We start from the raw sequence: 21,797 nt of genomic DNA, 5'->3' as shown, positions 1-21,797 counted from the left end.
TATAAAATCACTGATTCATCTACGATTAGCAACCTGGTTGACAAAGGCCTATGAACTTAAATGTCAGACTCACTGAAGAACTTCTAAGATTTCTTTAACATATAATCTGTGCAACTCTGCACTTTTTGCTATGTCTTAACTCCATCATAACATCTTAGGTTAACTGTTGATACAAATTACTTTTTACACTCTGTTTTTGATCCAGAATACACTAACTTCCTTTCTCAGTATCTCATTTTCTCTAACAAATTTCACACAGCATACAGCAGCTATTCTGTGAGTATGAAGTGAACGATGAGTAAAGATTTTATTCAATTTCATGTTTGGATATTTAAATAAATGTATGTAAACAATGTTTGGCTGAATTTGTTCCATTAAAAGGATTCTTGTCTGTCAGTGCTTTAGATCAGCATCACATCTGTTGACAAACTGTTAAGTTACAAAATAATAAAACAAAATAATCATGTTTAAATTTCGAACATGCTTTTTGCATCCTTTTCTTCATTATCTGGAAGCAAGAATTCATTTAAAGCCAGGCATGTCTCAAATTAGGCAGTCACATAGGCACAGTTGTTTTAACATTGTCAATACACAGGTAAAACTTTTACCTCCCTATGTAAACTGAGATTTTTTTTTTTCAACAGAAATAAATACTAGCTAAAAGAGGGTTTATTTTTCTATAGCAAAATGGTTTACTTTGCTCCTCAATGTTTGAAACTGAAGCATCCCTTTGCAAGACTTTCTGACCCCTAAACTCCATTAACTTACCTAATGAACACAAAGAAACCGATCTGCTATCGTTAACAGGACTTCAAATACAGAGAGCTCCCTGGTCCCATCCAGCCCATGTGGCTTTGGGGTGTAATTAGGTATTTTGCCCATCAAAGCAAACTGTCACGTCACAGTCAATAAATAGTCAGTATTATTTAGCCTAATACCAGGTTCATGTAATGACAATGCACTTGAACAACAGATGATAAAGTGCTGATTTCAATATAGTAAGATATAAAAGCAACAAAAAAAAACAAAAAACAAAAAAAAAACTGTGATCACTTTTATTTCGTATGACAGGGAAAATCTTGAAATAAACAAATAAACAATAATTAAGCAATATGACACAAGCAATATTGCTGTTGTATTGAATATCAGCTGTGATTTGTCCGTAGTTGTGAGGCCTCAGGCTTTTATACAACAAGTCTATAAACCCTAAGTTATTATAGTCAAGTAAGTTATATCAGGCTCTAATATCAGCACTCTTGGAACTTTGCTTGTCCAATCCGATTACAGAACTGGAACTAACTGTTGTATAAAATATTTTACATAACAGTAAGTTCAGGTACTCGAATCTGATTGGATGAGCAGCACTCCAAGAGTGCCGATATACAGTCAAACAGCATTAGGACACTACTATTTCTATTACTCTGCTTTTCCACGTTCATGGCTATTCAAATAGTGGTGGGGATTTTGATTCATTATTCATTTTGATTTAATTCACTAATTTGTTCAGTGACCATTTCTGGGGGAACTGACATTACATTTAGTCTCTGAAGCTTAAAGAAAGAAGAAGATGAGAATATTCATAGCATTTCTTTAATTTAATCAATGTTATATTTTTCTTAATTGTGTTTGTTGCCTTGCTAAGATCACTCACCATGGAGACCGCAAAAACAGACAGGGCAAAGTATTGTCGACCTGATTTTAACTCTCTTTCTCATACATACACACTCACATGTGCACCCCCACATGCACAGTGACACACTGAGGAAACACATGTTTGAGGAGGCACACTCTGTGCTCAATGCCCTCATTCACAGCTCAGCTCTCCTTCGTCTGATGATAATCGTCTTCAGTGAAAGGGACAGTTATTGAGGAGTGTTACAGAGCACAGATGGTAGTGTGGTCACCTGATGCACTTTTGGAAAATATGAGTAAGGTGCTTTTCTTCAAAGTACAAAAGGCACTTCCTTTCATTACTCACACAAGTTTTCTGTCCATCAATTCTGAGGTACAGGGGAGCAGAGATCTACACTTACAAGTTAGAAGAGCAATGGCCATGACCAGACACCTCTATACCAGTGGTTCTCAACTGGTGGGTCACGACCCAAAAATTGGCTGCATGTCAAATAATAAAATGCAACTAACCATGTAGGACAGAAAAATAAATAGGATTATTAACTTATAAAAGGGATGAGAAAACACCTCCCAAATCTTTTGTTGTTTACGTCAAAAGGCTGTGTGTCCAATCAAACTACAATGATATTTTGGCACAAGTTAATCTGTAAATTGGTAGCAGTTAGCTTAATTAGACAGATGCTAGCATGGACAGGTAGTGTGATGTGCCATCATCCTCAAAATCCATTAACAAAACTGTGCAAAGTAAATACGACCCAAACTACATTTAATGCAAGTTCACTTGCAGAACCAGACTGATTTCACAGTGAAATCGGAAACAGTAGGTTGATTTTTCTTTAGCTGAAATCGATCTTTGCTTGCCGAAATTCAAAACACCCCAGTGGACAATGTGGTAAGTGTTGTTGGGCGCAAGGGCTCGTGTAAGCTCCATTTGCAGGGTGAAATGTCCCCCTGAGGGGTGCCAAAAGCGAGTTGTGAAGTGAGTTGTTTTCAGCTGTACAGGATGTAATACAGTGAAGATAAATGCACATTTTATAAACTGTACCCCCCAACCCAAACCCCAGACCTAAACCTAACCATCAGTGGAGTAAAAATTTTATGTTAGAAGGAAAAATGCAACCTTTGAATCGTGTTTGTCACTGATTGTACGAACATGACCATTTCCTGGTTTCAATGCAGGATTTTAAACCCGGATCTCCCCCGCTGCTGACGCAACACACTTCCGGTCGCGCCACAAGGCAAGATAAACATGCTTGACAAACACAAAAATTACTGATAGGAGATGGCGCTTGTCAGTGAGTCACCATCATATGGCTGATCCTAGGTTACTAGAACTCTTAGAAACAACATGCCAACTTAACGTGTGATCATGTTGGCAGAACATTGATTGTGCAAACCACGTTTTTAGTGCAATGAATTGTTGACCATCAAAATCATTGAAAATTTAAGAAACATTCATAAAACAAACACTCAATCATTTAGCATTTTGTTGTGCCTATGTAGGAAATACCTTTCAATGACCCCGTTTACATGCACTTAAGAAAATGGTTTATGTAAGAGAGAAAACCCCACTATTGCTGCTCAATTCCGCTGCAGGTCACAACAGAAAGTTAAGGAAACAAACACAGCAACAACTGTGGAATATATGTAAATAAAGCAAAGCAAAAGAGAGGAAAATAGCAAAGTCTTTCTCAGACGCCGTGTTTGTTATTTACACAAACATCATATTACGTTGCTATGGAGAATGCTGCTTTCTCACCAAGCCACATGTATACACGAGTTAAGAGTACGACTCTTATAGAGTACATGTAAACAGGAACGCAGCTTTCTCTCAATAAGCCGCATTCTCGCAATACCCTGCTTTCTGGTATTTATGTAAACACACTCAATGTTAGATTTTAAATATATTTTTGTTCCCTTTAGTAAAATAGACAATTTTGATAGTGTGTTGGGTCGCCTCTTGGGTCCAGTGTAAAATCTGGGTCCATCATAGTCTCCGCAAAGAAAATTAATTAATTCATTCCAAAAAAACAAAAACAAAACAAAACAAAAAAACTCTGCAGTTATACTTCTCAGACTGCTAACAATCTAAAACAAGGATTCATTTTCCCTGACAAAACCCTTCCCTTGGAATGTTATGCAATGGCCTTAATGATACCCATACAATTAAATAAAATGTATTTATTTTTTCTGCATTTGTCCATATAGGCATTTCAGCAGAAATGTTTTCAGTAGTGAGGAATTGAGCAATCATCTAAAGGGGGGTGAGGGTCAACTTCCAAAGGAAAACATTCAACTCTACCCACTGTTTTATGACATATTCTTTGACTTTTGTGGTTTTGGTGAAGGAGCAGTACTATCTTAAATACAAATTAAGGCGAATCTAAAGAGGTCCTGAGGGGGAAACATAATTCATGATGAAATGATAAGCAGCAATCAGTCTTACAATGACTGGGGCTTTGTTCATGCACACACAGTTTCTTTCCTGTTCACTGTTGTACAATTTGAGTGTGAGTGAAGAGGCTTGTGTCTGGGTGATTTCTGAGCAAGTAATGTGATTTTTAGAAGCAGATATTAGAAAGATGCCAACTATAGTATGGCTTTCAACACTAAACATTTTAGCCAGTGGTGCCATCTACACCCTTCTCTTCATGTTCTAGGTCTAAACACACAGAACACAATTACAACATCAGTGTCTTTGATCTAAACAAAATGAGTTACACATGGCTTCTCAATGACACCATTGTTCCAAGTGAAATCGAGAAAGACTGTGAAACTAAACTAAAACTAAAAAGTAAGCGCTCTCAGATTTCTTTCCCCACATAAGAGTCACAGACCCTTAGGTGATGTTTGGGGTGCCTGAGAGGATAAGAGCAACACATATGCAATACTGTACTAGCTATCACTTGTAGGCCTAGTCTACTTTTTTTCAAATGAGTCAGAAAAACATATGGTTGCTCTTCGTCAAAGTCAGTAAAGGGGGGTTGGGGGTGGGGAGAAAAAAAAAATAATGAAGCCTGGAGTCTTTAGCCTTCATCATTCAGCACCTCTGGAGTCTAGAGGAGTCCAGGGTCAGTGTGTTTGCCAGGTTTTAGTATGAGGTTATCGTACAGAGACACAGCACAGTGGTTATCCTTTTCTCTTTCCTCGGGAGAAGCCTATACAGCCCGGTTCCTTTTTTGGCCGATCACTATGAATCCTTTCTCAAATAAACAGTGGCCCAAATTAATACAGAAAAACTGCCTTTTCATGTGAATGGACCGCTACGAAAGCCAGTCCGCGTGCTGTCCCTGCTGGACAGAAAAGCTCTTGAACTTAGTAGGGATTTTGTTGAAAAAAGGAAAGCAGACATAATTAATAAATAATGAACCAATGGGTATTTCACGTTCTTAGATTACTTTAGACTGCAGTGTTGGATCTTTTCAGAAATAGCTAATGCTTTCAGTGGTATTGAGTGAAATAATCACGCAACATAGATATATTCATGTGCCAAAAGAAAGAAAGAAAGAAAGCAGTTTTAAAATAATATTTTAAGAACAATTTTAAAAGAATAGCTGCATGTATATCATGATCATTGCTGCTCTTTGGAGGCTGCATTAGTGAGCATATCAAATGACAACTCCAACTGCTGGCTATTCTTCAGTGTGCAGTAGGAGATTTAGAATTGTGTGGCGCCCTCGAGTGGTAAATATGTGTGTTGCATTGCATGTTCTCCAAAATCACGAGCGCAACAGAGAATGGATGAGCTAAAAAGTTCTTAGCTGCGTCTTCCTTTAACAAATGGCAAAATATTCACTGGCTAATTCATATATTTATGGTCATTAATATTCCAGTCCTTTGTAGGGCTTATTTTTGTTTATGTGTCATTGGTAAATGTAGTCTAAACATTACGATTTTATTAATTTATTTAGCTATTTCATAGTAAAAAAAACATTTTTTTAGGCTATTTTTATTCATGTTCATTATTATTATTATTATTATTATTATTATTATTATTTTAATATAGTCTATGTCTTTAACTTATTTTAAACATTTTAAACTTTCTCCTTCTCATGACTGTCTGGCTTGATAAACTCATCCACCCCCATTTCGGAAGTTTGAATGGGTAGAAGTTTTTTTTTTTTTCCTCTCTCTCTCTCTCTCTCTCTCTCTCTCTCTCTCTTAGATGGTCGCTCCTCCTCACCCGAACCAACCCCCTTATTAAAACAACTCCAAAATCCTGCCCGGTTGAAAGAGCCTTACACGTGTATGGCTTACAGGAATCATGAATTTATAGCGTCTGGAAGAAATTAGACGCAGAAATGGACAGTTCACTACTCAAACCTGTACGCTTGGGGGGGAAATTTGAATGAATTACATCTTCAGTCACCAACATTGACTACTGTTGGATACTTTTTTTTTCTTCTTCTTCTTTTATTGACATCGTCAATATTATCTGCCAAGATGAACTAACAAACCTCAATACATCAAACTGATGCCAACTACTTATAATAAATTTATTGGAAATTTATTGAAACTTGAATGTGTTCATTCTTTTTATGGGAAACGTGGATATTGCACACCTTTGCAATTCTTTTTTTGATGTTCCATGAGGGTCTCCTCTGATTTTTCCACAAAAACTTTTATGGAAAGGTTTGTACAGTCTGTGGTGTTGTGCGCAGAGCCTCGTTGGACAGCATCCCTGTTACACTAACGGGACATCTTAACATCTGCTCCAAGGTATGATCATAAATAATTCAGAGGATAACTGTTTCAGACTTCCAGAGACTAATGTAATCTGCCAGAATTATAATTATCTTTGCATGTATCTACAACACAGGCTAATTTTCAATCTCAAGTGCAGATAAATTTGAATGAATGGAGTTATCAACTTTTGAAATATCAACACATGCCATTTTTGCAGGGTCCCGCAAGTTGTATTTAATTTCTTGTACATTTATGTATAACAAGACTCAACACAGTTGGTAAAAGGCTATATTACGCAGGCCTAAATGAGAATAATTCCAGAAAATATTATACACAGAGACGAATACCTTATTGAAATTTGGTACAGTTTGTCAGTGATGTTTCATCTAGCATATTATTCATGTACATATTAATTGCCAGTCTTGGATCTCCACAGCATGCGACGGCCAATCATTCTTTTCTATTTTCTTTCTTTCTTTCTTTCTTTCTTTTTTTTTTTTTTTTTTTTTTTTTTTGACGAGTTTCAAGATTTTAGCTATGTTTTATAGATCATATTAAAACAACACTAACCTGATATACAGTAGTTACAATTTAACATTTAGAAAAGCATCAGTATGTATAATTGCAACAGCGACATGTTCGCTATATTGCATGGAAATCAGAATCTGGCAACTCTGACCAATGGCAGAGCAGAACAGCCTTCGCGCGGAATCCAGCAGCGCAAGTAAAAAATCCTGCTGACGCAATCTAATAATGATTCGTCATGACGTTTTTACTACCTTAGGAGTGGTAATAAGCCAAATACATTAATAATACAAATTGTTTTATAATTGTCACTTACCAGAGCTGGTTGCATTTTACTCTGAAAACTCTATAAGAATGTTAAGAATTGAAACGAGAAGAGTCACATAAACATGCTTTAGGAAACGCTTAAATATAGTCAAGCTGTTGTGGCTAACATGTTTGCAAATACTTAAAAGACAAATTATTAATCCTTATAATGAGTTTCTAGGTTCTTTAGTTATAGTAAAGTTTACATATTGACAAACTTACATGATCTATTTTGCAGTCTTAGTTATAGCAATGATCATATTATAATGAGGCACTGCTCGATAGGCTATATTATGGACAGAATTCCAGGGCAAAGTTGTACAGGGGGCTAGTGGATCAGGGGTACCAAGTAACTTGCTTAGTTTGCCTGTAGGGAGGCAAAGGCACTGCGTATCTCAGAAGGGTAGGATGGGCGACAAGGCAGTGTCTCTAGTTTTGTCTCAGCGCCAAAGTTCCCACCAACACAATTTCAGTGAAATGCCTTACATAATGGGAAAACACTTAGTTCTAGATTTGATCAGTTCTACCATCTTTTTTGGGAAGTTAGCAGAAATCATATCCATTAGGCAAAGCTTGGTGAAACATTCAAGTTTGACAAAGGTGAAAAGCCAGCAATAATGGTTTTATTTATTGTTGTGTATTATGAGTAATACATACTGTATAATATTTCTTCTTCCTTATTTATGAATGGATGAACATTACACTTATTTAGCACTTTTCGGACACTACCCTCAAAGCGCGTAACATAGTGAACAGGGGGTTCTCAACCACCACCAGTGTGCAGCATCCACCTAGATGAGGTGACGGCAGCCATAGTGTGCCAGTATGCTCACCACACACCAGCTATTGGTGGAGAGGAGATAGTACAGTAATAGAGCCAATACATGGATGGGAATATTAGGAGGCCATAATTTATTAGGAGGCCATGATTGATAAGGGCACCATCTAACTTGACAAATTGATAATTTGACCAGGACACCAGGGTTACACCCCTACTGTTTTAAAACATGTGCCCTCACAGAGAGTCAGGACCTCGGTTTAATTTCTCGCCCGAAAGATGGTTTTACAGTATAGTGTCCCAGTCACTATACTTGGGCATTAGGACCCACACAGAGTGCAGGGTGAGCACCCCATGCTAGCTTCACTAACAACTCTTCCAGCAGCAACCTTACTTTTCCCCTGGGAGGTCTCCTATCCAGGTACTGACAAGGCTTAACCTTGCTTAGCTTCAGTACCAGCCTCTACAGGGTGATTTGGTTGCTGGCAATTTTTTTAGTCAGATATGTTTCCTTTGTGCCTCAAAATGAGGTTAACCACTATTTTAAGTACTTTATTTTTAACATTAAATGTTACTATCTGAAGTATCTACAATCTCACTATTTACGAAATGTAACTAAGGATGGTTTATGAATGCAGGAGCAACAGATCACCAGGCTTTGCATATTTTACAAGGCAACTGTCAAAGAATCCTCTGTTGCTATGTATTTATGCACTACAGCTACCCTACTTTCCTGATCATTTCCCCCAAAAGTAGACTTAAGCTATGTGCAATGGATTTCCTGCACATAACGACTGTCTAGTTGGTCATTTGTGAGTTATTGTGTATCAAATGGAAGAAAGCTCCTTCAAATCTCAGGATAATAACGAGCATGTCAGCAGTAAACTTACATGATTTTCCTCCCCCACATTGAGGAATAGTGTCAATATCCTCTCTAAATGAATATTTAGAGATGGCCAACAATGGCCTTTAAGATTTAAACCTCCTCTCCTAATCTCTTTTCTCCACTCTGACATTTTACAGAATGATTGATCTTTGATTTTGTGGTGGGGTTCACTGGGCTTTGCAGGGCTATGTCCCTTTTGGCTAGTGCAAATTTACTCTTGCTCTACTGTAATATTTCATCTAACTTCAAAGCTAGAGTTTTCCCCACTGAAGATGATTCGATTCTTCAGTGGTTCTCGGTGCTCTGTAACTCCTCCATGTCCTGCTGGATTCTAGCCAGATCTGCACAGATCGTATATACTACACATGTACTCACAGACAACTAGTAATGCAAAAAAACAACATATATTAAATTGTTATTCTGCAGGTTTTATGATGAGACATGCTGTATGACAAATTACCATATTTCAGTCACTAAGACAAAATGGATTTGATATAGTGTTAAATACATTTGATATACAGTGAACCTAATGGTGTCAAATGTTTTACACATTTACACACACACACACACACACACACACACACACACATGTTGGTGCAGCTATCCTTATGAGGACTCTCCATAGACATAATGATTTTTATACTGTACAAACTATATCCCCTAAACCTAACCCAAACAAAAAAAAATTCAGCATTTTTACATTTTCAAAAAAACATAGTATGTTTTTTAAGTGATTTGAATTATGGGGACACTAGAAATGTCCTCATAAACCACATTTATAGCATAATACCCTTGTAATTACCAGTTTGTAACCTAAAAAAATGTCCTCGTAAACCACCCACACACACACGCACACTTTTCTATCATCATGGGGACTTTCCATTCATTGACCTCTGTTGTTTTTTGCCCTCACACTTTTCATTTCAAGGGACAGTTCATCCAAAAATAAAATTCTGTCAACATTTACTCACCCTCATGTTGTTCCAAACCCATTTAATTTTCTTTCTTCTGTGGAACACAGAAGGAGATGTTAGGCTGAGTATTAGCCTTGGTCCCCATTCACTTTCATTGCATCTTTTTTTCCGCATATAATGGGAATTAATTGTCACTGAGACTTACAAGTCTGCCAAACATCACCCTTTGTGTTCCATGGACAAAGAAAAAGTAATTTGGAATAAAAACAACTTAAGGGGGAATAAATTATTCTTTTTCATTATGTTCTTTTTCTGGTGCACTATCCATTTAGACATTATTTAGAATGTTTATTAAGTTGTTCTCATCGTATTCCCATTGGCTGCTCCCTGCAGTATAGGTGATATCAGGTTTTACTATCCTTCTATGATTCTTATTTTTATTTTTTATTTTTTTTTGGTCCCTACAATGTAAGCAAAGCCTGGTACACACACACACACACACACACAATTCCTCCGACTCATCCCATTTAAGAGATAATCTAATATAGAGCACACCCCCATTTACAGCAAGACAAGTTAATTTGCACATGTTAAACCTTCCTCCTGGGAGATACAAAGCACACACCAGTTTACGTAAACACACAAAATTACATCATTCACAAAGACAGCAACAATTCTGATTTCTCACACGGCCATGATTAGTCTCTGCATCCTTTTAGATGTTGGCTACATTTAGTCATGTAAGCAGTCTCAGCACTTTTAAATGAGCCATTTGGGTACATCGAGAGTTTATTGTGAGACATGAAAGCAGGTTTGGGGATACCCCAAAGAGCAGAACAGGCGTTTCAGACATGAACACCACTAGCTCTACTTAAACCAATGGGCTGCACGTGTCTATGTGGATGAGGTGGAGTTTGGCGAGTCCAGAGAGACTGTGTCAAGGGCCTTGTAAACATGCAAGATGACGTTAAAGGCTGTGACACATGCCAGTTAGACGCATGCCATGCTGGATTCCATCATATCATTCACAGCAAGGCCAAAACCACTTCGTAATCTAAATAGAGGCGAGAGAAAGAAGATTAGCCTGTGAGTGATAATGAAAGAAAAGGGAATTCAGTGGAGAGAGTCGATAAACCAAAATGCAGTCATTAAAGAAATGAAAGATCGGTCATCATTTACTAGCCCTCATGCTGTTCCAAACCCCCTTGACTGTCTTTCTTCTTGGAACACAATAGGAGATATTAGGCAGAATGTTCAGTCTCAAACATCATTCATTTTCATTGCATCTTTTTTTTCGTACAATGAAAGTGTAGATGCAGATATTGTTGACTTTTTTCTGACAAATTGCTTGCTCTATTCTTCATTTTAAAGTTCCTTTGGATAAAAGCGTTTGCTAAATAACTAAATGTAAAAAGTAAATGAAAGGTGACTGAGACTGAACATCCTTCCTAACATTTCCTTTTGTTCTCCACATAAAAAAAAAGTCAGAGTGAAAGTGGTTTAGAACAACATTGGGGTAAATGATGACAGAATTTTACCTTTAAAACAATGGTCATCTTCAGCAGTAATAAGAGAGTCTTTAGTATAGCCCATTGAAATCTAAATTTCACTGTTCATGTGTTCCCACGGAGAACTAAACAGATGATGTCAGAGGGTGGTGCTGCATACTCATGTCTGCCAAGCAGATGGGGAGCTGCATTAGTTAGGAAACTTGGAACAAATGGTCACAGAGACTGCTCAGATATTCATGACAGGAGGAAAGGGGATGAAATATGATGCTGTCTGAAATACTGTTGCTTATGCAGCAGGAACAGATGCATGTATGCATTGATATGCATTTGTGACATGCAAAAATCTGTTATCGCCACCACAAAGCTGTTCACACTTCCACTTTAATTTCATTTATACTGTATGTGCTCTCTGTGTAGTGCAGGAGCCCCAAATGTGTTGTCATTGCAATAGATAACAAAATATCAAAGCAAGTGTCATTTTGTTAAAGAAAACTAGCACAATCACGCATTTTATGTCATGTCACAAAAGGAAATTTGTTGGGTTCACAAAAGTTTTTTTTTGAGGGGGGGCACTTTCTGATTGTCAAATGTTAGTGGAACATACCTGTGGAGATGGGAGTGTGGCTGAACAACATCTGTAGAGAGCGAGGCCGGGAGAGGAAGAACGGTAAGGATTGACACCTGTGGGAAATCATCTCTAACTGCTGTTTTGTGTTGCAGTTAGAGCTGGAGGGGGTTAAAAGGGCAGTCCAGACTGCCAGAGGGGAGAGAGAGAGACACACACGAAGCTGTGTGTGTATGTGGTTGTGTGCTGAAAAGCGATACTGTGTGCAAAGTGTGTTTAATAAAAAGGACTCACATTGGATTGTTTATCCGGCTCCCGCTTCCTCCTTCGTAAAGAGCAAGAGACCTGTCACAATATCTATAGTATTAAATGTGATGAACTACACCTGTGGTTTCTTACCTGTGGTAACTTGAGAGGAACAGAAGAACACACATCCACTAGAAGTTACACTTGGACCAGTTGATCCTAAATAATTGCAAAAATGGCTGAGAAAAGGGAAGTTTGTTGTGAGAAAAGGCTTTAGTTTCATTTGTTTTAGGATGACAATTGGTTTGATATTTTGTTTCAACTGCAATTGAAATCCATAGATTTTTAAGTGTGGCTTTGTACATAAGTGTCCAAATACTTTTGAAGCCACTGTATTTTGTTCAATAGTGGTAAATCATGAAATTCACCACTCAATATTTTGTTATTTTCAGATGAGATGTGATAAAGTGGTCACCAACCTAAGGATTGTTGGCACAACACTGTTTGGCATTTCGCTGCTTGTGGGAATCTCTGCTGCCTACATCATGGGGTACAAGCTCATAACGACTGCGGGCAACTACTTGTCCTTTGGTCTTTATGGGGCAATTCTAGTCATACACCTCATCATCCAAAGCTTGTTTGCCCTGTTGGAACACAGAAACATGAAACGTTCCCTGGAAACCCCTATCAAACTCAACAAATCACTGGCCCTATGCATCGCTGCCTATCAAGAGGATCCCAACTACCTGAGAAAGTGTTTACTATCTGTGAAAAGGCTCACCTACCCAGGGATAAAGGTCATCATGGTAATCGATGGCAATAATGACGAAGACAACTACATGATGGAGATCTTTCGGGACATCATGGGCCAGGATAAGGCAGCCACATATGTATGGAAAAGCAACTACCACCATCGAGGGCCAGAGGAAAGTGTGGAATCATACGCTGAGAGTCTGCAGCACGTTTCTCACCTGGTTCTCAACAATAAGTGTGTGTGCATTATGCAGAAGTGGGGTGGGAAGAGGGAGGTCATGTACACTTCCTTCAAAGCCCTCGGAAGAAGTGTTGACTATGTACAGGTGAGTCTCTCTCTCACTTTCTCTCTCAATCTCGGGCAGTACAAGTCCTGTCAAGCCAAATACAGGGGCAACACTGGCAATCTGTACAAAGGCGCTTTTGTGACTCCTTAAGTGGATGCTAGACTGGAGCATGCAGTATACTGATGGTGAGGAAAGTAAATTCCTGTTTAACACTGATGCTGTTCATTGAGGGCCTGCCGTGGGAAATCCTTTGCATATCCCAGGGCTATTTCTGGCATTTTCAGAAGAGATCACTGATATTTTCCATGCCATCTCAGAGCACAGCACATTATGATTAGCTCATGACATAGAGCATTTTTTTTAGCCTAAGGGAATGTGTCACATAAAATGTTCATATCGCATAAATAAGTGATAAGGCCCTGCTCTGTGGAGATTTAAATCTATTCTAAACATGTACATCTAACTACTAAATGTATGAGTTTCAACTAAGGACACAAATGATTTGGGAGAATTTTATAGTGGTTTTAGTATGCATCATAGATAGACACAGCTCAACACAGAATAAACCGTTCACACCACAATACAGCTGAGAATAGTATACATGAGTTTTCCCATAAAAAAAAAAATTTTTGGTCCGAACGGCTCCTAACCATTCAGCTATTTATGACACATTGTCTGCCTGGTGATTTATCAGCAAGACTACTGTCGAGATAAAATGTATTTTTAGAGATCCTCTTCAGTATTTTAAAACATCCGCTTTGTGCAGTGGATTATGACTTAGGAAAGATTCAAGTTTAGTTTAAAGCCTAAAGAAAACTAATGAGTAAAATGAGAAAGTTATAGCCTGGCTTTCGATCACTGATAATCATGTATGGACCCTTGCAGACTGAGCAAATGATGTTATTTTATCCACAGGCCACCTGATTCTAATGAGATCCCTGACCTTTGCTCTGAGTGTAGAGCTCTAATTGTGTTTAACTTATCACTAATCGGGTTACCAGGCTTGTGGTTATTCTCACTGTGGGGTGTAGTTGTAAAAGCAGAGTGGCATAAATTTGACATGACTTGCCATGGATGGAAACAGCAAGGTTTCACCAAAGCTTTACCAATTCACTAAACAGGTACACCACTTTTGCACATGGTTTTTCAACCAAAAAATAAATAAAAAAAAGAACTTGTGTCTTATTCACCAAACACCACCTATTGTTTTCTATAGATCCTTTCAACAGACTGAGCCCTTTCTATGAAAGTTATCGCTATTTGCCTGATGCAATTAACGCTGCACTATTACCATCCACTCAAAGCAAGGCAGTAAATGGAATTTTATTTTTGTGTAAATTTTTTTATTGCTCATGGCACAGCAATCTTTTAAGTGATGGAGAAGAAAGTTATAACCAGGAATATATACAGAAATAATGTGTAGATGAGTACACTTTTAGTGTTTTAAAGAGCAGATTCAGGTGTCAGGATCACAGTGGTAAAGTGATGCTCAGCAAATTATGCTAGATTGCAGTAGTCTGTTGCATCCTTCTCAACCATTTACTCTGAAAAATCTAAATAGCACGATTAAGAATTGCACCATGCAAATTGCATTCAGCAAATATTTTGTGAACCTGTTTGTGTAACGGGAGCCAGCTGGTACATGATAGCTGTGTGGTATGTGTAAACCTCACTCCCCTGGCCTCAAGAGGCGCACTAGTGACTGACGCTAGAGGCTGTAGCCTTTAGCCTCCATGTTAACGCGCCCACCTCCCATGCCAGTTGACACTGGTTAGAATCCCGGTTGGAGAGGGTCAAGCAGGACCAGTTACATTTGCACTATTACATAATTGCCTAATTCCTTTTGTGATGATACAAATTGGTATATTGTGTTATCAACTAATAATTTTCAATCCCCCTCAGTATTTGAACATGTCAAAATCTCTACCAATTAATGAACACACTGTACTCATTAGGGATGTGCCCGAAGCTGAATACCTTATTCGGAAAGGCACGAATAATGACTTCAAAACGAATAACGGATTCATCCGAATAATAGAAAAAATATTCGTTTGACTGATTATCCAAGAAGCACAAGGATAAAGTGACATTGAAAATAAACATATCCAATATTACAACTAATTTATGAATCTGTGCAGCCAATATTTCTAAAGTGTAAACCTTATGAATGAAAATGCGCACGGTGTGATTCGACTCCGTTTGCGGTCTCCGTTAATTGTGTGCGTCTGGAGCTTATCAAGTGTAACAATAATTAAGATACGACATTATATACATGTTCCAATTCTTGAAATGTCTATGTTAATGTATCACACGATTCACATGTAATGACTCCCATGAATTAATTTATAGCCTAAACCTGAGCAAGAAGTTAAATTCCTGACCTGAAGAGATGATTTCACATCGGAGCTTGTCTATCCTTCTTTTAAAGTTGACCACATTTATATCCACATCAGCGAAGGTAATTTATTGCTTAAGACTTTATTCCACAAAAATTTTAAATGCTCCATACAGGTTTAAATGCTCCATTTACTAATAATCTAAACATGCTTTTCTTCTTCTTCTTTAAACTATGCTAAATTTGAGAATGTTAAGTGTTCTTGAGCTCTGGAAAAGCACTATATAAATTTAACATCATTATTATTATTATAATTATTTAACTAAATAATGGTGTCCTATCGTAAAAATTCCTGATAGACTTATGGGACTTTCAACTGTTTGTAGGCTATATCAATTTGTTTTAATTGCTTTTAATGATTTCATTTGTATTTAATATTCACTGCAAAATGTGTGTTTGACATTTCACATTTTGCTTGACACCTCCTGCCTCCAGAGTAATATTATACATGCACAGACATAAACGAAAATATTGTTTCAGCAGATAATATCAGAAATACCAGGAGAAAGCACAGTTAACATATTCCAGTTAATGTAGCCTACAAATTTAGCTTCATCTGGTAAGTAAAAAATAATAAAATAATAATTTAACTAAACAATATTTGTAGCCTACAATACTACTACTACTAATAATAAAAATCATAATAATAATAATAATAATTATTATTATTATTATTATTATTATTAGGCTGTTATTATGAAAAGGCATTTACAAGGCATGTTTATAAATGTAAGAGTAACATTTAAAAATGGGCGTTTCATTTAGTTTTGACACATTTCCGGGTTAAGCCCCACCCACATCCGGTTCTATCCGAATACAGAGACAGATACAGCTAATTTTGTCATAGGCACAGATACAGGTACAGATAATGGCTTCACTGCACACCCCTAGTACTCATGTTTAATGAGTATCAATAACTAGCTCTAAAACTAAATCCATAAAACAGAGCTTAGTGACTAATATGCCATTAGCGGGAGATAATTGTAATTTTCCCAACAAATTCAGTGGCATGTTTAATTCATTTTAACCACTCAAACAAAGACAATCTGATTTCTATCAATGTGATTTGTGGAAATAATGGTTGGATCATGGTCTCTGCAAAGATAAATGTCTTTAAAGGTACACATGTCATTTCAATTATTATTTTAGTCATCTTATACTGTAGCATGCTAAAGAATGTGATTCCCGAGTACATGTGGTAAAGATGAAGACACTAAAATATTTTTTTTTCAAAGAACATTTTCTTCAAATAATTTTCTCAGTTATATTTAAAAGACTGAAAGGTAAAATGCATCCCTGCTGACATTTTCATATTTCAAAGGAAAAACAACACAACAGTAACTATTCAAATGTAACTTTGTATTCAGTAATTTCTTAACTTCAAAGAAGCAACATTATAAAAAGAAAAAGAAAAAAAAGAAAAAGCAGCTTGCTTAATTTGAACCCTGTGTGTATTAAGTCTCTTAAATTGTGTTGGTTGCAGGTATGTGATTCAGACACCATGTTGGATCCAGCCTCCTCTGTGGAAATGGTGAAGGTTCTGGAGGAAGATCCCATGGTCGGAGGAGTAGGTGGAGATGTACAGGTATGTTCTCTTGCAGTTTTTCCTACATGACTTTTAACTTACCCTAACATTATCAAGTGGTCATATGACATGATATAATATCCATATGATTACAGCTTAAACCAGCCTGAAGTGGTAAGCTGGTCACCCATCCTGCCCAAGGTGATTTTGTTGGTCTGTTTTGATGGGTTTAGAGGATGTATGAGTACTTGTCAGACTGGGAGACCAGCTGGCTGACTAACCAGCTTAAAACAATGCTGTCCAGACATGGATAATGCTGTCAGCTAAACCAGCTTAAACCAGCTAAAACCAGCAACATAGGCTAGTTTAAGCTGTTTTTTCCAGTGAGGGAATATCTAAAATACTATAAATATCAATAATTCTAGATCTGATAACAACCCCCCCCCCCAAGCGAACCAGTGTATGGTTCATGGGTCACATAAGCCTTCAGTAAAGCTGCAATAACTAGAAAATCTCTGGAACATCTTAACTCAGTGATGCACTTTTGGAGTAAACAGTTACAGTATCCCTCCTCCCCATAATTCAGATTAATAGTCAAGGCAGTTTTTTTTTGGGGGGGGGTGGACGAGTAAAGGCGAACTATTAAAGTAAGCTATGAGGTTGTTCAACATATACTTAAATATTTCCACACCACTCTTTCCATATGGCTTTCAGATGTCAACAGAAATGCATATTACTGTGCATCCTATACAAAGAACCTATAGATCTTGACTAGGTTCTCACAGTTCTTTAGCACTTCCATCTACACTCTATTTCCATACTTGGTATATACATCATCGTGACAAATGGCCAAGACATGCATACAGTATGTATTCTATATGTTGAACTACAGAACTTTTGATTTCAAATTCCGTTTTTTAATCTCTCCCTCTAGATTCTGAACAAATATGAATCGTGGGTCTCCTTCCTCAGCAGTGTGAGGTATTGGATGGCGTTCAACATTGAAAGAGCTTGCCAGTCATATTTCGGATGTGTACAGTGTATCAGCGGACCCTTGGGGATGTACAGGAACTCCCTTCTTCATGAGTTCTTGGAGGACTGGTACAATCAGACGTTCATGGGAAGCCACTGTAGTTTCGGTGACGATCGGCACCTGACCAATCGAGTTCTGAGCCTGGGATACGCCACAAAATACACAGCTCGCTCAAAGTGCTTGACCGAGACACCCATCACTTACCTACGCTGGCTCAACCAGCAGACTCGCTGGAGTAAATCGTATTTTAGGGAGTGGCTTTACAACTCAATGTGGTTTCACAAGCACCACTTGTGGATGACCTATGAAGCTGTCATCACAGGCTTCTTCCCCTTTTTTCTCATTGCCACTGCAATCCAGCTCTTTTACAAGGGAAGGATCTGGAATATTCTTCTGTTCCTGCTAATTGTCCAGGTGGTGGCACTCATCAAATCCTCCTTTGCCAGTTGCCTCCGTGGAAACATTGTCATGGTTTTCATGTCCTTCTACTCAGTGTTGTACATGTCAAGTCTGCTACCAGCAAAGATGTTTGCAATAGCCACAATCAACAAATCGGGTTGGGGAACGTCTGGACGGAAGACTGTTGTGGTGAATTTTATTGGGCTTGTTCCAATCTCAGTTTGGTTCACAATCCTTTTTGTTGGCATTATTTATACAATAATCCAAGAGATGCGAAAACCCTTCCCAGAGTCTGAAAAAATAGTTTTAATAATTGGAGCAATTGCGTATGCCAGCTATTGGGTTGTGTTTTTGACTTTGTATGTTGTTCTTATAATGAAGTGTGGCAAGAGGAAGAAAGGGCAACAGTATGACATGGTTCTGGATGTATAGTATTTACCCAATTGCCCCTCCCCCTTTTCTACGTTTACATTTTTAAAAATCTCAGACTGTTTTCTACAGGCGGGCTCTCCACAGGTGACAGGAAGTGACACCTTAAGGAGACATCTTTGCTGCTGTGACTGGTACTAAGTATATTCCTTTGTAGTGATAAAGGAAACATTAGAATAATGTTCAAACTGTTGATGTGAGCTTTGACACTCTTGAAGTTTTAGTATTCTACCACCAAATGACAACTTGTTTGCACTTTCATGTTCACTCTCAAAATGCACAATGCTTGATAGAACTCTTAGGAACAAAATACCTCAGTGGTTTTGTGCTAACCACTTTGTGCTAAGTGTATTGTGTGAGTGACTGGAATAGAGTAAAAAAAAAAATGTTTTTTCTTTTCTTTTCATTTCTTTTTTCTTTACTTTTTTTAAGTAATTTATCATTTTTACTTTAGTTTGTTTTATATATATGTAAATAAATATATTCTGTGTTTGCATTTTTAGATTCAAATCTAAAAGTGAACTGAGTATTTTGATTGAGCTTTACTTCTTATTTGCATAATGTATTTGTATTGCCTTTTATATAGACTTGTTTATTTTTTGTTTAGCCACTAAAGATTCTCTATTTTTCACTAACTGTTAATTATGAGCAAATTTGTGCATTAAACTGTTAGGGCAATGACTTTTGTATCTGACCAAAATGTGAAATTAAGAAGCTGGATCTGTCTCTATGATGACAACAGTAAAAGGCAAATCTTTGGATAAGTTATTCATTAACAAGAAGGGCAATGAACCTGTGTTATTATAATAAGTATTAGATGGAGAGAAGACCTGTTTATTTATACAACACTATGGTTTATAGCTTTCTGGTTGTGGCTAAATGTTTTGTAATATGAAATTATCATTTGCTGTTTTGGTTGAATGTTTTAAATTGTCCTGTCAAGTTACTGACAGTCCCACACAATCTACACATGTGTCATTGGAATATGATAAATCAGAGGTCAGATTGCTACACAAATTCTGTACAGAGAGAGTCCAGAGCATTTGCACAAAACCGAGGCACAAAATGCCTTTTGTAATTGTTATTATTTCATGCAACCTTCTGTCATCCATCAATGTCCAGTGCATTTTTGCAAATCAGCCTTTCTGGTATTGCCATGTCTTAAGTTCACCATTCCCAAGTGATGCCCTGGCTTCATTTCCCAGTGAAGTCAGTTTCAATTCCTAGCAACTTAAAGGGATAAATCACCCAAAAAATGAAAATTCTTTAATCATTTGTTGTTCCAAACCCGTATGTTTTTTCTTTCTTCCATGGAACACAAAAGGAGATGGTAGGCAAAATGATAGCCCCAATTACCATTCATTTTCTTTGCATCTTGTTTCCCTGCAATAAAAGTAAATGGTGACTGAGGCATTTTTGGGTGAACTATCCTTTTAATGTTTGCCAAATGCACTGTATAAGAATATTATGAATTTAATCATAAACTAAAGAGTCCGGCAAACACATGATGATGAGTAATGTTACTTTGTGTTAAAATAAACTATGGATTATAATTGATGAGGGCTTTTAATTAAAAGGAATATAGATTGGGGCCTGGGTAGCTCAGCAAGTAAAGATGCTGACTACCACCCCTGGAGTCGTGAGTTCGAATCCAGCACGTGCTGAGTGACTCCAGCCAGGTCTCCTAAGCAACCAAATTGGACCGGTTGCTAGGGAGGGTAGAGTCACATGGTGTAACCTCCTCGTGGTCGCTATAATGTGGTTCTTGCTCTAGGTGGGGCGTGTGGTGACTTGTGCGTGGATGCAGCAGAGAATAGCATGAAGCCTCTACACGTGCTGTCTCCGCGGTAATGCGCTCAACAAGCCACGTGATAAGATGCGCGGATTGACTGTCTCAGATGTGGAGGTAACTGAGATTTGTCCTCCGCCACCCGGACTGAGACGAGTCACTATGCCACCACGAGGACTTAGAGCACATTGGGAATTGGGCATTCCAAACTGGGGAGAAAAGGGGAGAAAATAAAAAATAATAAAAAAGGAAAAGGAATATAAATTTAAAGTGTGGTTACTCAAATTACAGCAAATTTAACCTGCAGTATTGTCATAAAGCAAATTTCTTCTTTGTGCCAAATAAAAAAAAATGATACTTCATTTTCATACTATCATACATACTATATGTGCTGTCTCCTTTATAAGAATCATGTCTTTGAAAAATAAAGATATGACCTTATGTGTTTTCTTCTCGAACTCTGTCGTTATAACACCCCAATCACATCTGTTGGTGTAATGAGTAGGGAAATTCATGCAACCTTAGAATGCTCTTACACACAAAGACCTTATTAGCCTCAATTCTGCAATTTCACCACTGGCATTGTATCAGGGAGGAGGATTGCCATGGTGACACCCTTTGTTGACATAATATACATTGTTAGCAGGTCGTAATAGCCACGAATCAACACTCTAGACCGAGCACTCAAAAGTCTTTCTCCTAACATGTCAACAGTTTAGCAGTATAATCCCTCAGCGCACTCCTTCTAGTGATGGGTCATTCATGAACGATTCGTTCATTTTGAACAAATCTTTTATGTGACTCAGAAGAATGAGTAGTCTCAGAGAGTGATTCGTTCATTTTGTGTTGGCCGTGCATGCACATTCAACCTCTGTTCGTTTGTTATGTGAAAACCGCATAGGCGCTGTACAGGAAACAGAAATGATTAGTTCACCTTTCAACTCTTCTTGTCCAAGTCATTCATTCTTTTGTCACATGATAGCCGTATACGCTATGCATTACTTACACAGGAAACAGAAATTATTAGTTCACCTCTCGAGTCATCTGGTCTGAGTCATTCTTTTGTCACGTGACAGACGTATACGCTAGCGTGCTTGCGGTAGTCTTGGAAAAACACTGGCCTGATGATGGCTTAAGC

At 37.7% G+C, this 21,797-nt stretch overlaps 1 protein-coding gene across 1 annotated transcript; it reads left to right on the top strand.

Annotated features, from left to right (window-relative positions):
* The first annotated feature begins 5,871 nt into the window (after positions 1–5,871).
* Positions 5,872–21,039, top strand: LOC127453433 (hyaluronan synthase 2). Its single transcript, XM_051719761.1, has 4 exons — positions 5,872–6,351; positions 12,502–13,128; positions 16,968–17,069; positions 17,944–21,039. Exons 2-4 carry the CDS (start codon positions 12,502–12,504, stop codon positions 18,871–18,873), a joined length of 1,659 nt encoding a protein of 552 aa, XP_051575721.1. The 5' UTR covers positions 5,872–6,351; the 3' UTR covers positions 18,874–21,039.
* The last annotated feature ends 758 nt before the right edge of the window (positions 21,040–21,797 follow it).

This window comes from Myxocyprinus asiaticus, chromosome 15, assembly GCF_019703515.2.
Source record: "Myxocyprinus asiaticus isolate MX2 ecotype Aquarium Trade chromosome 15, UBuf_Myxa_2, whole genome shotgun sequence".
Lineage (NCBI taxonomy): Eukaryota > Metazoa > Chordata > Actinopteri > Cypriniformes > Catostomidae > Myxocyprinus > Myxocyprinus asiaticus.
The sequence above is the reverse complement of the archived record's forward strand: the minus strand, read 5'-3'. Positions and strand labels throughout refer to the sequence as shown.